Source organism: Macrosteles quadrilineatus, unplaced genomic scaffold (genome assembly GCF_028750875.1).
Source record: "Macrosteles quadrilineatus isolate MER2022 unplaced genomic scaffold, UCM_ALF_1.0 Scaffold_1__1_contigs__length_201487025, whole genome shotgun sequence".
Taxonomy (NCBI): Eukaryota; Metazoa; Arthropoda; class Insecta; order Hemiptera; family Cicadellidae; genus Macrosteles; species Macrosteles quadrilineatus.
Genome location: NW_026542594.1, coordinates 120,077,142 through 120,092,618, shown reverse-complemented (window position 1 = coordinate 120,092,618; position 15,477 = coordinate 120,077,142). Strand labels below are relative to the sequence as shown.

Below are 15,477 nucleotides of genomic sequence, written 5' to 3'. Positions count from 1 at the left end.
AAAACACATAACTTTTGTCTAAAACATTTTTTGAAAAAAAATTGTTTTCTACCTCTAATCCCCCATTAAAGTCAATAATTTTTGGTCATTCATGTGTCAAAGTTACTCGAAACAATAATAGAGAAAAACAAATAACAAAGATTACATAAAGACATATGATGAATAGAATCAGCTGTTCATTGTAAACACCTTAGCAATTGATTAACAGCTGGTCTACACATTGCTTAATTTCATTTTATTTTAAAAATAAATCATTTGTTTTTACATTTAAGGGGTCAAATGTAAAAATAAATTATAAAAAAATTAAACTTAGCAATGTGTAGACCAGCTGTCACTCAATTGCTAAGGTGTTTAAAATAAACAGCTGATTCTATTCATCATGTGTCTTTATGTAATCTTTGTTATTTGTTTTTCTCTATTATTGTTTCAAGTAACTTTGACACATGAATGACAAAAAATTATTGACTTTAATGGGGGATTAGAGGTAGAAAATTTTTTTTTTCAAAAAATGTTTTAGACAAAAGTTATGTGTTTTTCAACGTAGAATCCGATTCTGTAATCAAAATTGGTAGTTTACATTTAAAAAAGTCAACTTCCGGTCTGAAAAACCCACTTCCGGTGTGATTTTGGATTTGAAATTATCATTATTTGGTAGACCGTGCCCAATTTAGCTAGTTCTGTATTATTTTTTGTTTGTAAGAAAAGGTTTCCATCGTTTTGAAAGGGGTGTACGGGTGGTTTTGGACACCCGGTATATATATTTGAACGGATGGTGTTTTTGGCCTCTAGGGACCTCAAAACGAAAAAAAAAATCGGTCCTGCGTCCAGGTCTTACCATGAGTACTACGGTAATAGCTTATTTAATATTCAATATATGGGAAATTCGGTAATATTCAATATATGGGAAATTCGCTAAAATCTTCTTCTGAATCATGATTTTGTCTTGAATGTTCAGAGTCAACTCCAATTACATCATTAAGTTGTTTTCTGAGATCTTGGTTTTGCTCTTCCATCAGTTTTAGTTGGTCCAATATGCCTTCATTGATTTCCATTATGTGTTCTTGATTTACTTCATTGAATAACAATAGTGATTGAACAATTGAATAATCTTTTGAATTCAAATTGGGGTCACCAATTTTAGTATAAAGAACCAGTTTTAAATAGGAGGAATACCTGAAATAAAGTCTAGAGATTTTCACTAAAAATCATTGTTTTAATCTTACTAATATTATAAATGTGAAAGTTTGTGTGTTTGTTTGTTTGTTTGAAGTTCAATCACACATTAACTAATGGATGAATTGGGCTGAAATTTGGCATGATGATAGCTCACATTCCCAATTAACATATAGGCATATTCTTATCTCAAAAATCCTTTTGGACTCCGCCCCAGTGGCTATGTAGTTCCCCATGTTAACCTTATGAATATTCATATTTAAAGGGAATTAAAGAATTTAGTCAGCTGTTTCAACTAAAAATTTTGTTCTATTATATGAAAAGCATTAAAAAGTTGTAAGAATTACCAACAGGGTGCAGCACTATTATTTTTTTGCATTTATGGAAACAGCTAATTTGAACTAAACAGAGACAAAAAAACTATGATACGCAATGAGATCTGTCAAAGTAGGATTGTTTACAGTTATGTTTATGTTTTTAGTTTCATGAATAATCTGTCATATTTGCAAATTTTTGATAATTTTTTTCTCTTATGCTTATGTTTAGGTGAAGTGGCAGAACGAGAACATTATGGCTATGGTAGATGTGTAATACTATTATAGTATACTGTAATTTTAAAGAAGCAAATTTTATCAAACTGTGTTCTCCCTCATTGCAAACACAAAGCTTTAGTAACTGCAATAAGCATTTTATACTTATATGCCTACCCTGTACGAAGGACGGGTCCTCTGCTAGTTTAACATAAATTAAAATGAACCACTTTTGTTGGAAAAGCCTAAAAGAATCCTCTTATTTATTTTTCTCTTCTTAGTAACCAAAAACATCTGTCAGCTGATAAATCTGCCAGCCCACTACAAAAGTTAAGTGTAATTAAAATTTGTGCAAAAATGAAAAAGTTTGTGATGATTGGATCACCATACTCAAGCTATGTGCTATTGTAACGATACGGAAAGTAAATAAAAGAAACGTCTTATAACACTTAAAACATATATTTACGCTTATACTCCAATATTTATTGGACACTCCAATCATCATCAGACCCAAGAGGCGAATGACATATTCATTCGCCTATTGGGTCTGATGATGATTGGAGTGTCTAATCGAAATCAATCACCACTTACCATCTTTTTTGTATATTTACCGTCTTGTGAATAACAGTATAAGCGTAAATATATGTTTTAAGTGTTATAATATGACGTTTCTTCTATTTACTTTCCGTAAATGAAATAACACGTACAATGCTGATCAAGAAGTTTGTCATGAAATTTTGATAATTGTTTATAGAATGATAATGGATCAAATAGATTGGTAAAATAGTTTAAATTTTTGAGTAAGTGGACTGTATTTTGTATAGGAGAATTTTGTTTTATTTACATTGAAAGAATAACTTACTGTTCTTGGTAAAATAAATCTTCTTAAATAAACTTTATCTTCTTGAAGTTGAATAAAACTTTGATCATAATTTTCTTGAATTTACTTTTTCATACCAACACTATTTTCATGCATTTTCATTCAGGTCATTCCATTCTTCATTTGTGATGTGGAAAGGGAAAAGGGACCTCTTGTTGGGGATGCAAAATTTTCAGTACGGCCAATATAAGTAATAAAGGTCGAAAATATCGAATTTCGGGGTTGTATCGATTGTTTAACCTCATTTAACATAGAACATGACAGTATCGTTTAAAATATTGAATTGATGATGCAAAAGGTTGAAATAAATCATTTTGTTAGCCCCTGCACAGTCTGAGAAAAGGTACCTCTTGTTGCTCAATGTTATTTTGCCATAACGACAAGAGGTCCCATTTCTAATATTCACCTTTTAAACAGATTTTAGTCCAAAAAATAAATTTTACTGCATTCTAGTAGAAATTGAGAGAACTACATCAAAGTTCAGTTCACGGAGAACAAAATATCTCACAAATTGTGTGGTCCCGACAAGAGGTACCTTTTCTTATCTTATAAAGAAATAACATAGGGCCGACAAGAGGTCCCTTTTCTGAAGTGCAATTTTTAAGACTTATGTCGTCACTGTACGTGATTCAATTCCTTTGATATCACGGACGATTAATATTAAACATTAGAAATGACAAAATAAATTTTAACAAAAACTAGGTACCTTTTTATTTTATTCAACAAAACAACACACTAAACTATTTACTGTTTTTTAACAAAACAATTGAAAAACATATGATTGTTTATTTATTAATCATAAAACAGTCTTTGGGCAAACTTATATAGAAATATCTATTGAGGGTTTTCTTTATAGATATTAATCATCGTACGTCAATCATCCCCCACAAAACCCTCAATATATATTTTAAATCTTCCTCTTTCTAGACCTTAAGTTGTAACCAGGTAAGGCATTGAAAAACATATGATTGTTTATTTATTAATCATAAAACAGTCTTTGGGCAAACTTATATAGAAATATCTATTGAGGGTTTTCTTTATAGATATTAATCATCGTACGTCAAGACATGCTTCAATAAAAAAGTTATTTAAATGAAAACTACCGTGAGTTAAGAAAAAAATTTGTATTGCTTCCAAAGAGGACATTATAAGCTTTCTTTTGTTACCAAAATCATTTCTTAAATACGAAAAACACCGTTTTAATGCGTATTTGAAATTTTCAAAACAGTTTTTCTCAAAATAACCCTTTTCCATAACAAAACTTCAAAATCCTTTAACTTTAACAAAAAAAATCACACATGCAAGGGACTTGCAACAATCGATTCGGAACTTAGCCTAATAAGGAATTCAAATATAGGTATATAAAACTCAAAATTGAAAATTCCCGACAAGAGGTCCCTATTTGCTTCCACATCACATTTGTTGATCTTAATCACAGTCACATGTTTTTTAAAGATCTAATTGTTGTACATTTAATTTTGAGTAGTTAAACTGCTTGCATTTACAGTGTTGCCAATTTTAATAATGAAATATTCTTTTAGATTCAATGTGATATAATATAATAACATATGATAATTAGTAATATTTAAATGAATTGTAATTTCAACTAATAATAATAAATTGTAAACCTAAACATTGGTTAATGAATTTTGATTGACTTATTTGGAATAATTTAAATATGAATGAAATAAAGAAAACTGATAAATACTTAACAAAGTTATTTATTATTTTTGAAATACATTTTTTTTGGCGAGGTTTATTATACTGTATTGATCAGCTTGTGGGCTTCACTCACCTTATTTGTTAATCCAGGACTCGTCAAAATGTTATACACAAAGACACACAACACACACATACACGCACATAAAAAATCGTCCTTGGATTTTCTTCGACGTTTCGCGGGACCAAAACAACGTCCCGCTTCCTCATGGAATTAAAACTTTATGTTTCTCGCGTACACAAGCTGAATGCCTAACCACGACTGCCGGATCAGCTGTTCCTGTGGAGGGTGGGAGGGCAGGGGGGTCGGTGGACGTACTGGTTATTGTAGATAAGCCTTTGACATCCTTGGCCTTGTCTCTCAGCTGTTCTAGTTCTTCTTTAATTACTTGTAAATAAACAGTACTAATATCCAGTACTTTGTCAGACCTGCTCTGATAGCTGGTATCAGTATGTGTTGTTGTTTCAGAGAGTGAGGTAAGAGTGGGAGCTGTGAGTGTGGTGGGAGGTCCTAGTGAGGTAGACTATGTCAGACCTGCTCTGATAGCTGGTATCAGTAGAGGTAAACAGACAGCAGTCTCTCCCCGGGTCAGAGCTATGAACAACATGAACAGTGGACTGGCCGTTGACATCATGAAGGTAACAAACTACTATACAGTAAACCACAACATTCTACCTTAGTTTTGTATAGCCAACTAAATCAAATAATGGATATCAAGATGAATATTTTTTTCAATATTTAGAAAATATAATATTTTTCTAATACAAACATCATAAAGGATTTTATGATTCAAACTTATCTTGTCTTAAAAAATCAGACCATAACCACAAAGCGCTTCATCCAGATCTGTCAAATTAATTTGTAACTCAAATCAGTTGTTTTATAAAGAGAACTTAAATATCAAAGCACGTTATAAATGCCTAGCCAAGTAACTAATACTTTCTGTATGTGACTCTCTCTTACCAGATAGCCAAGAGTAGTTGTTCTTACCTTAGAGAGCTAGTTGGTGAGACAGTTGTCACGTGTTTGTCGGAGACTAGTACTCCTCAGTCTACTCCCCTGGAGACAACTGAATTTCAGGGCAATTCCCACGGCCTTGAGTATTTTGTTGGGGTTGAATGCCACAACTCCACCCGATTCCTCAACGGCACTGAGGGTGACAGACCTCTCCTAGAGAGAACCTTGTGTACTCCGGATGTTTCCTTAATGACTTCCTCGTTACTGAAAAAGTTATTCCAAAAGAGAGGCTTATAGCCCATCGTACTGCATGGTTGTACTTTGTGAATTGGCTATTGAATGACCCCAGTAATTTTTTTTCTTAGCACAACTAATATGGGCCCCCACTCTCTTCCTGAGGGATGCAAGCTTGACACTCCACTAAGCTCCCCTTGATAAAGGACAGCTTCGATGTTGTTAACATGAAATGGGTTTAAGTTGGTGATGGGCCGATTCCTGAATTGGTCAATTCCGGTACCTATTCAGATTCTACAACTTTGGTTTCGATTCTCGATTCCGCACTCGATACCGTTACCTGTTAAAAATTCATTTAATAACACATATAACTTATGTGTGCATCTCGCCATCCCTATAAATAAAGGAGCATGGAGCATGTTATTTTTATTTAATCTTTAGACCATAAGATAACTGCATTGCTATTGATTAAGGTTACATAAAATTAAGTTAGCCTATAAGGAAAATAAGATAGGCTACTTCAACAAGACTTGCATTTTTACATATTTTATTAAATTAAGTTACATTGAGTAAATAATCACCGGTTTATGTAGGCCTAAAATGTTCACAGAGTTTTTGTTTGCATAAGAATTCGTACATCTGGGCCTGCAATGAATGTTCCATATATAGTTATAGAGTTATAGATCCAAAGTCAATACCAAAGTCATCTTCAATATTGTCATCATCAATATCACTAAAATTACTTAAAGAATCAGATAAAAAACATGGAGTTCATCACATCACTAGAACGGAGATCATAATCCATTTTCAACAACTCACTAGGCACGCACAGCAAACAGACAACGAACAAAACAATAAATCCAAAACATAGGTTAAACAATAAATTTTCCACTAGCAAACTCGCAACAGCTGTTTCAGTTCAGTCAGAGAGAAACATCATAATAATGATAAAAATACATCGCTAAACCGCCGTCTCCAATAGTCACCATGAAGCCCTGAATTACCTGAACAGTTAGTACATTACAAGTAAGCTGGGGCATTGATCACGCATATATAAAAATAACGAACAAACCTTGGCGCCTACAAACTCCCAATTTTGGGTGGGCGACACTCATACGCATCAGAAAACCTACCCAATATGGGGTGGGCGATACTTAGAGGGTTAATAATCAACCATTGATTATATTCTCACAAAGTGTGTTTATAGTCAATGTTTATACACTATGATCAGCAAGTTATCAAGCTCTTAAGCTGCTAATGAAATGTACATAAACCCTATCACGAGTTAAAAAACGCAAGTTATACTAGTACCATTGCCTATACATATAAACCTTATGCGTATTACTGTATATTTATATATTCAATGATTGTACCATCTGGCAACATTGCCCTCGATCTGACAACATGGCGGCAACTAGAGTTCTGTTGTTCTGTTCTACTAGTTGTCATTGTCACTGCTGTCAGTCAGTTGAACACAATACGTCATTCATTTTGAAATGCAACGGCACTCTAAAACTATTACGAATGTGAGATAATGAACTTGGAGTTATTTATATTTGCTGATTTAAGAGTATTCCAAATAAACTATGATATGCCACTCTTTACAACCTTCAATGCCAGTTGAGTTTAGCATCATAATTAACCTAACATATTAGAATCGGTATCGAGTACAATGATGCGAAGTATCGAGTATCGGCGATTGTTCGATACCATTGGTATCGAGAATCGGAATCGGCCTATCCCTAGTTTCAGTTAATAAGTTTCTGAAGTTTGGCTCTATAGAAGTCCAATCAATTTTTCTGGGATTCCTATACAAGCACATGCTGAACTTCGCTCCAAGCTTAAGTTTAAAACAAAACAGAGCTGAGAGTAAAAAATACAAAAAATTTAGTGTGACCTTATCAATAAGCTATAAATAGCAACTTCATTATGTGAATTGCAACCTGTTGTAGGTTACAATATTAGTTGAATTAGAAAATTTAAAAAAAATCATCATATCTGACCTTTCTGTGTAAATGAACAAATTTGCCTAATCCTTCACATCAATTAATAAATAAGTAAATTTGATTACGTAATTTTTGGCAATCTTACAAGAAATGCATCCCATGAAACATTGTTACAGGTAGCTGAAAGCAAGCCTGCTGAGAGGCAACTGTATCTTGTGGTTTATGATTTTCACTACCGCTATCAGAGCAATATGATCAATGGCAACAGAGAAGTGGACAACAACACTAAGACTTTGTTGTCAGGGACAGGCACGAGTGCATCAAGGCAGGAAAACAGCAACTTGTACCCAGAAATATTTCTGTCCAAATTTCTGTACACGAGTCCTGTACTGCATGATGTAGATTCTGCTGATGTTGTTTATCAAACACAGGACATTCTTGTTGGCGATAACTTCACAGCTCCATCTTCTTCATCAGGTTAGTTTTTTGTTCAAATGAGTATTCTTAGAGTTTTAAAAATTATTTTGAAGTTGTTCTGTCTAAGAAGTGACACTTGCTGTTATAAGCCAGTTAAATATTCAGGCCTATTTACAGTATTAAAATTAACATACAAAGTCAGAACAAATCTGATAAAGGTCCACTAGACCTTGTAGCTCAGTGGTAATATATTGTGCTGGTTTAAGACTACCTGCTCTGCCACTGCTCCACTGCTGTCATTGCAGGCTTGTTCATACTTATACAAAATTTTTTTAATATATAAGATGGTACTTCACTTTCACAGCAGATCAGTATAGTAGTTCCATTATGATGAGCAATTTACGGTTTTTATAATACACAAACTGATTGAAGTTACATTGTGTATTTGATACTAATTAAGAATACACATTTTGTATGGATAAAATTACGTCTGTGCTGTGTGTAGCTGTGTACTGGATCACGGCCTCCCTTAACTACAGGCCGCGGCCAGCGAAAATTGGCAACGTCGCACCGAGCAGTAACTCCCGGCCGTTTCACCATTACGGTAGTACGGAACTAGTGGTCGCGGTTTAAATATACAGCATTTTTACACCCTTACAATTGAGATAAATTTTTGAAATTTGGTACAGAGCTAGGGAATAAACTCTTCATGCCAATGGTACGGTTTTGAAAATTAAAATTTCATTTGGTAGTATCATAGATAAAACATACTTCCTTAGTAGATTTCTCATCCTAATGGAACAGCTGAAGACAATTTTATTGTTAGTTCTGTACGGTTTATGTAGAGGTCGTGTTTTGTTTACAATTTGTTTCCCGTTAATACAGTAATTTAAAACCTCGTTTAACCAAATATTACGATCTAATCATAAACAATAAATTGTCCCCTAGTTATTTAACCAAACAGTAAAGCACAAATCAAGAAATTAACCCTAAAATAATAGAAACAAAATTTCGTCGACACTAGCGCCCAGTGTGGCGTACATGAACTAGACATGAAAAACGAGCTTCAAAATTTACAATGGGATGAGAAGTCTACTTGTGTTGGTTAGTCTATGGTAGTATATATAAATATTTTTTTAAATTAACACATTAGAAAAAGTTTGGAAAAGTAAAGTGAAAACGTTAGTCGCCTACTAAAATTGTTGTTTGTTGGTCAGAGAAGTTTTGTCTGTGAGAAAGTTGTAGATAATTAAATATACCGGGTGTCCACAAAGTCTTGGTCTAATAAGGAAACCGCATAGTATGAAAACGAGTACTAGTAGGATAAAGATTTATTTACGGATACAACATGTAACTTCTTAAGATTTTATAACTATGTACAAACGAATCACAACTCTACGTGTGCGCCTCCAGTGACCTGCAGATCTTCTAGACGTCTTTTCAGTTTGTCCCAGGTTTAAGTCAGCATATCCTGAGTTACAGACGCCACAGAATTCCTTAATCCATCCCGCAAGTGTGTGTAAATTATGCACCAGGGAAGAATAGACAATGTTGTTGACAAATACCCACAAAAAGAAACCCTTTGGGGGTTACATGGTGGGAACGAGGTGGCCTTTTGGTCGGGCCATCACGCCCGATCCAGCGCTCGGGGAAATGAAGATTAAAAAAATCCCTCACGGATTTAGCCCAATGAGGTGGAGCGCCTTCTTGCTGGAAATTATCATAAGTTGCAGTTCTTATAATTGGCCTACATACAACTCCAACATAACCAAGTAAACAAACCCATTTACGTTTTCTTCGGTAAAGAAAAATTATCCGATGATTTCATCATGCATTACCCCACACCAAAGATTAGTTTTGGACTGGCCCTTTCATTTTCAGTCACGGTCCTGAGATTTTAGCTTCCCCAAATTCTACAATTATTGTGTCTGTTAACCTTCCCACTTAAATGGATAGTCGTTGAACTGCAATAGGGGATTGGGTTTTGTGAAACAACAACACAAACTGTGATATCTCACCATTTGTGTAAACTCGCCATTTCTGATTTGTTATTATATTGAATCATGATTGTATTGTTGTCAATCAGCTGTGTTACGGTATTACCAATTTTATTAAATAAAACTTGATTAAATTCCCTTAAAAACAAGGCATACAAGTTAAGTGTGGCTCTAATGGTTTTCGTACAGCAAAGCTATTAAATCAGACCAAGACTTTGTGGACACCCGGTACTTTACTGTTTGTATTTAACTTTTCTTTCTATCATGCTTAGTTTTGTTTAGGGGTGTGCGATGCAGCATATTTTTTCGATTCGATGCATCGATGCGATTCTAAGAATTTCGATTTGAATCGATACGATTCGATGCAGCACGGCATGATTTTCTTTAAAAATTAAATACAACATGTGTTTCGGTAATGGATCCTTTACCTTAAAAAAAGATGAAGTAAAAAATGTACTAAATAAAATTATGAACAAGAGGATAGTTGCTGACCTAATCTCACTAATGGACACTGCTAATTTTATGGTTGGCCTAAGGAAATTCACCCTTCACTAACAATTAGAATAAGCCTATATATCAATAAAGCAATCGTTAAGTTTATTATTATTGACCTGTATTAAATAAAATAGTTTATTATTTATGATGTAGTAAATGTGAAAATGTGAAAATTCCAAATTGTAACTTAATTTTCTCGTTTATATTTGTTGGCTTTCAATACTTCTGGATCATTCTTAAATCAGGACGAACCAAAATACCCCCGCCGCAGCAAACCTGCAGACTAAGCGAATTTCAATTTGCCTGACTGGATTTACACTAAAATGTCTCCTTAAAAATATCACATTTATTCCCTATTTAAATAACAATAGTTTAACGAGTACTTAGGTTTGCTGCAACAGGGAGGGTAAAAGGGTATTTTTTTGTAAAATGTCATAGTTTAGTATGAAATGAATGCATTTTCCAAATTTGATCAAAATATGTTTATAAACAAGCAAACTACAACAGTTTACCTATTCTCCCTAAGAATAACATGGGAATTTTAAATTTACAGATTTTTGGAATTTACTCCGTAACGATTAGGCGCATAATAAAGCTTCAATATACTAAATTATTTGTTTTTTTAAGCTCTACAAAATGGTTTGGAAAGAAATTGCTAAATTTTAAGTTTTTAGGGTCAAAAATGGGGAAAACCAATTTTTACCCCATAAAACCCCCCATAAACCCCTGTTCCCATAGTCCGATCATGCTGGTTCGCGAACTCGTTCAAATAAACGTAGGTTTATACGTTAGTACCAAATTTCATCAAAATCGGATGATTTTTGCTCGAGTTATCGCGCTAACGGACACATATATAAATATATATATGTATATATATATATATATGAATTTGAACGGATGGTGTTTTTGGTCTCTAGGGACCTCAAAATTAAAAAGTAAATCGGTCCTGGGTCCAGGTCTTACAATGAGTACTACGGTAAAGCATATTCCCTATAGGGGAAATTCGCTAAAAGTTGATAACCAGTGTTTACTGTCTATTTCATACATTATTGCATGCTATGAATAAATAGATGTGAAATGAAAAATAAAGATTGAAATTAATAAAAGTGTGTGTAAACTAAAAAGTTCAAAGAGATCAGTGAGGCCGACCAAAAAGATAATTGTAATTAATTAGAACTTAAATAATATATAATGTCATTTTCTCACTATTTATTTCTTCAACGTGTGTTAAACTATGAAAATAAGTCACTAAGAGGCGGTTCACGAGTACGGGGTTTCGTGGCCCGCGGTTATCGTTGATCTCGACCAATTTTAACCGACGGTCAAAAAATGGGTTCACGACATAGAGCGTTAGCCGAGATCAAGCTTAGCCGAGACCAACGCTGGCCGTCGATCAAGAGCAGGGATTATCTGGGAATTTTCGTTGGGAGGTTGGCAACAGCCACCTGCCAGGCCGCTGCTCGCGGTCGACGAGCCCCAAAACAATAATAGGATGACGTTGCGTAATAATGATTGGTTCATAAATTATTATAATTGTACAGGGTATTTACTGATATTGTATAAAAGGTTGTGGACTTGCAGTTAAATTCATTTTATACTAAAGTTTGAAGTTACTCAATTTGTCATTGAATTTGGAATAATACACTATTACTGAATACATTGCATCGGGAAAATGCAATTATGTAAAAAAAAATTAACAAATCTTGGTAATGTTTGCAATAAAATTAGGTTACCAATTATGTTCAAAAATAAGACATACTTTATCAGGTTTGCAGTTTTATCCAAACGTTCAAATTATTAAATAAAATGACTGCTGTTTTCAAAGATTTATGATTATCTTTTATGTATCAGTAATTTGTATAAAAAATCTATTTGGAGGAACAACTGGCTATTATAGTAGCCGAGATGCCTTCATACGTAAACAGTATTAAACGTAAATATAAAATGGCAAACCTACAATAACATTTTATGACACCAAGATCTTTTAAAGCTGTTCACAATTGGGGCCACAAACGGCAGGCCTAAGAACTAAACCCTTTGCATTTGCGCGCGTCAGACGGGTAGAACGCAGCCCTATAAGCATGAGAAAACAGATGTGAGAAAACAGGTTATAATTTAAAAAATATTTTTCCTACAGTTACCTAACAATGTTCATGTTCTCTCACTGATTTGAGAAAGCAAAGTGGCCAATTCGCTCATCAGTGAGACAATGTTAACATTGTCTCACTCCAGATTTGCCACGTGAAGGCACGAAATAGTGAGCGCGTAACATGCAGGCAACGTAGTATGCGCGTGAAATACGTTGGCAGCACTGGCTATAAATCAGCTGGTCAGCTGTTGTACTGTTGCATTTGTCACTTCACATTAAATGTTATATTTAAGGTTCACTTCTGTGTAAAAATAGGTTATGTTTCATCACCAATTTATTTGTTTTATGGTAACTGTAGGAAAAGTATAATGTGCAACTCGAGTTCAAAGTACAATTGCCTCACTCGAGAAACCATTCCTCACTCGCCTACGGCTCGTGAGTAAGGATTTCTCTCGAGTGAGTCAATTGCTCACTTTTCTCACTAGTTGCACAAATAACTATTGTTATAATACAACGTTTTATATATTTAACCATAGAATTGATCTTTTACCTCAGCAAATTGAAGCAATTTATTGTAAATCCCGATATGACAAATGTTAAATCATAAATATAATAATATAAACATATAATTTAAAACATCCAAAAAATTTTGGATACTCAAAGAAAATGACCTATGTTTTATATAAATTTTATGGAGGAACAAAAATTGTACCAATTTTATACAATAAAAATTCGTAGACAAACCTAACAGTGTTTGATGGAACCATTTTTATTTTGATATTATTCAGCTGAAATAAAAGGGTATATGGTTAACTTTTGATTCTCAGGCTGCTTGTCATATTTTATTCTATAGTCCATTGTAGCTTTCAAATAGCGCATAATTTGTTTCACCATATGTTCACCCAGTGTTCAGAAGTATATATTTATGCAATATTTTTACCCCATAAGACCTTTTACCCCATAAACCCCTGTCCCATGGCCAGATTATGCTGGTTCGCGAACTCTTTCGAATAAATGTAGGTTTACACTTTTATACCAAATTTCATCAAAATCGGATCATTTTTGTTCAAGTTATCATGCTAATGGACATATATATATATATATATATATATATATAAATAAATATATAGGGTAAATATTAATAAATAATACACCTTAGTATTCTTTAAAAAAAATTATTTTTAATGACTGATGCATTTTAACACTAAGGTCATGGTCACAGTCTTTCACAATGTTATTAAATCTAATATGTAAACAAAGAAAATAAATACAATCACATGTTTAAATTTTAACTAAATCTATCTTGACTTGGAAAATTATATAATTAAGAATATCGTTATGCCAATGGTTTTAATTATTAATTTTGTCTTAATTCTTGGATCTTAACATAAATTGGGTTTAAATTTTGTGTTTGCATTATGTTAAGGATTTTGCTTTCATTTGTTCTTGTTGCTAGATATATATAATTGTTCTTTTACATTAACCCTTTCGCCTTTTTGTTCATATTCTAAAATGTTGACACTATCTTCAATTTTTCCATAACTATGGTAATGTGATAAAATGTGTTCCGGGTACATTGATTTTTGAGTTTTCATGTTGTTGGATTTTACTGATTGAATGTGTTCTTTGAATTGGCAAGAAATTGATCGTCCTGTTTGTCCGATATAAAATTTAGAACAATCTTTGAAATTGATTTGATATATTCCTGATTTTTCATATTTATTCATATATATATGAATTTGAACGGATGGGGTTTTTAGCCTCTAGGGACCTCAAAATGAAAAAGTAAATAAGTCCCAGGTCCAGGTCTTACCATGAGACCTACGGTAATAGCTTATTCCCTATATGGGAAATTCGCTAAAAATTCAATGTTTTTTTTTTTATCAAGACGCCATTTCCCATTTTATAATTGTTGAAATAACTAAATACCTGAATTACAACAAGTTTTGAATGAAACTTCATATAAAAATATCATAAACAAATCAATTAACATATCCAAATTTTAGGGCCTGTTGACTGGCTTAAAAACTTGTTAGAAGGAAATAAAAATTCTATGTTTCCACAATGCAATATGTATCATTCATTCTCTCCCTCCTAACCTCCTAAGTACAAAACAACACATTTTCAATAGCATTATTAGTTACATCATCATAAATACATAATTGATCTATTATTGGCATTAGTATGCCTACAGCTTTACATAAGAATTATTTTTATAAGGCCTAAAATAGTAATAGGCAACATGACAAGTTGAGTCATCTTATTATTTAAAAACAACATCTTAGACAAGTGACTTATGAAGATGGAAAAGAAGCCAAAATCCATAAGGAAAAGTGAAAATCAAGCTAAGAAAATTACTTTTCCTACAGTTACCTAACAATGTACATGTTCTCTCACTGGTTTGAGAAAGCAAAGTGGCCAATTCGCTCATCAGTGAGACAATGTTAACATTGTCTCACTCTAATTACTTTGTCTCACTCCAGATTTGCAACGTAAAGGCACGAAATAGTAAGCGCGTAACATGCAGACAAGGTCGTATGCGTGCGAAATACGTTGGCAGCACTGGCTGTAAATCAGCTGGTCAGATGTTGTACTGTTGTATCATTAAATGTCATATTAATAGTTAACTTCTGTGCAAAAATATGTTACGTTTCTTTACCAATTTATTTGTTTTATGGTAACGGTAGGAAAAATATAATGTGCAACTAGAGTGCAAAATGCAATTGCCTCACTCGCTCACTAGTTGCACAAATAACTATAAAAATGTGTATTCCATTTCAAGAAGATTTAACAAAAACAGTAAGCGATTCCTCTAATGTAAATAAAACAAAATACAGTCCACTTGTTCAAAAACTATAACTATTTTGCTTATATCTATTTCAGCCACTAAATTAATTATTTTTTTCAAACAATTAATTATCAAAATTTCATGACAGGCATATTCCTTGATTGTAGGGGATCGATCCCATCACCTCCCCTCCTCTCTCTCTCTGTGTGTAGCCGTGTAAGAATAACTTGCATCATCCAGTACACAGCTAC

General features: G+C 33.3%; 1 protein-coding gene across 1 annotated transcript in view; it reads left to right on the top strand.

Annotated features, from left to right (window-relative positions):
* LOC129000182 (baculoviral IAP repeat-containing protein 6) overlaps window positions 1-15,477 on the top strand; it is a 274,298-nt gene that overhangs the window by 42,245 nt on the left and 216,576 nt on the right. The window contains exons 8-9 of the mRNA XM_054427130.1: window positions 4,772-4,941; window positions 7,617-7,917. Of these exons, the coding sequence (XP_054283105.1) occupies window positions 4,772-4,941; window positions 7,617-7,917 (471 nt within the window). The remainder of the gene's footprint in view (window positions 1-4,771; window positions 4,942-7,616; window positions 7,918-15,477) is intronic.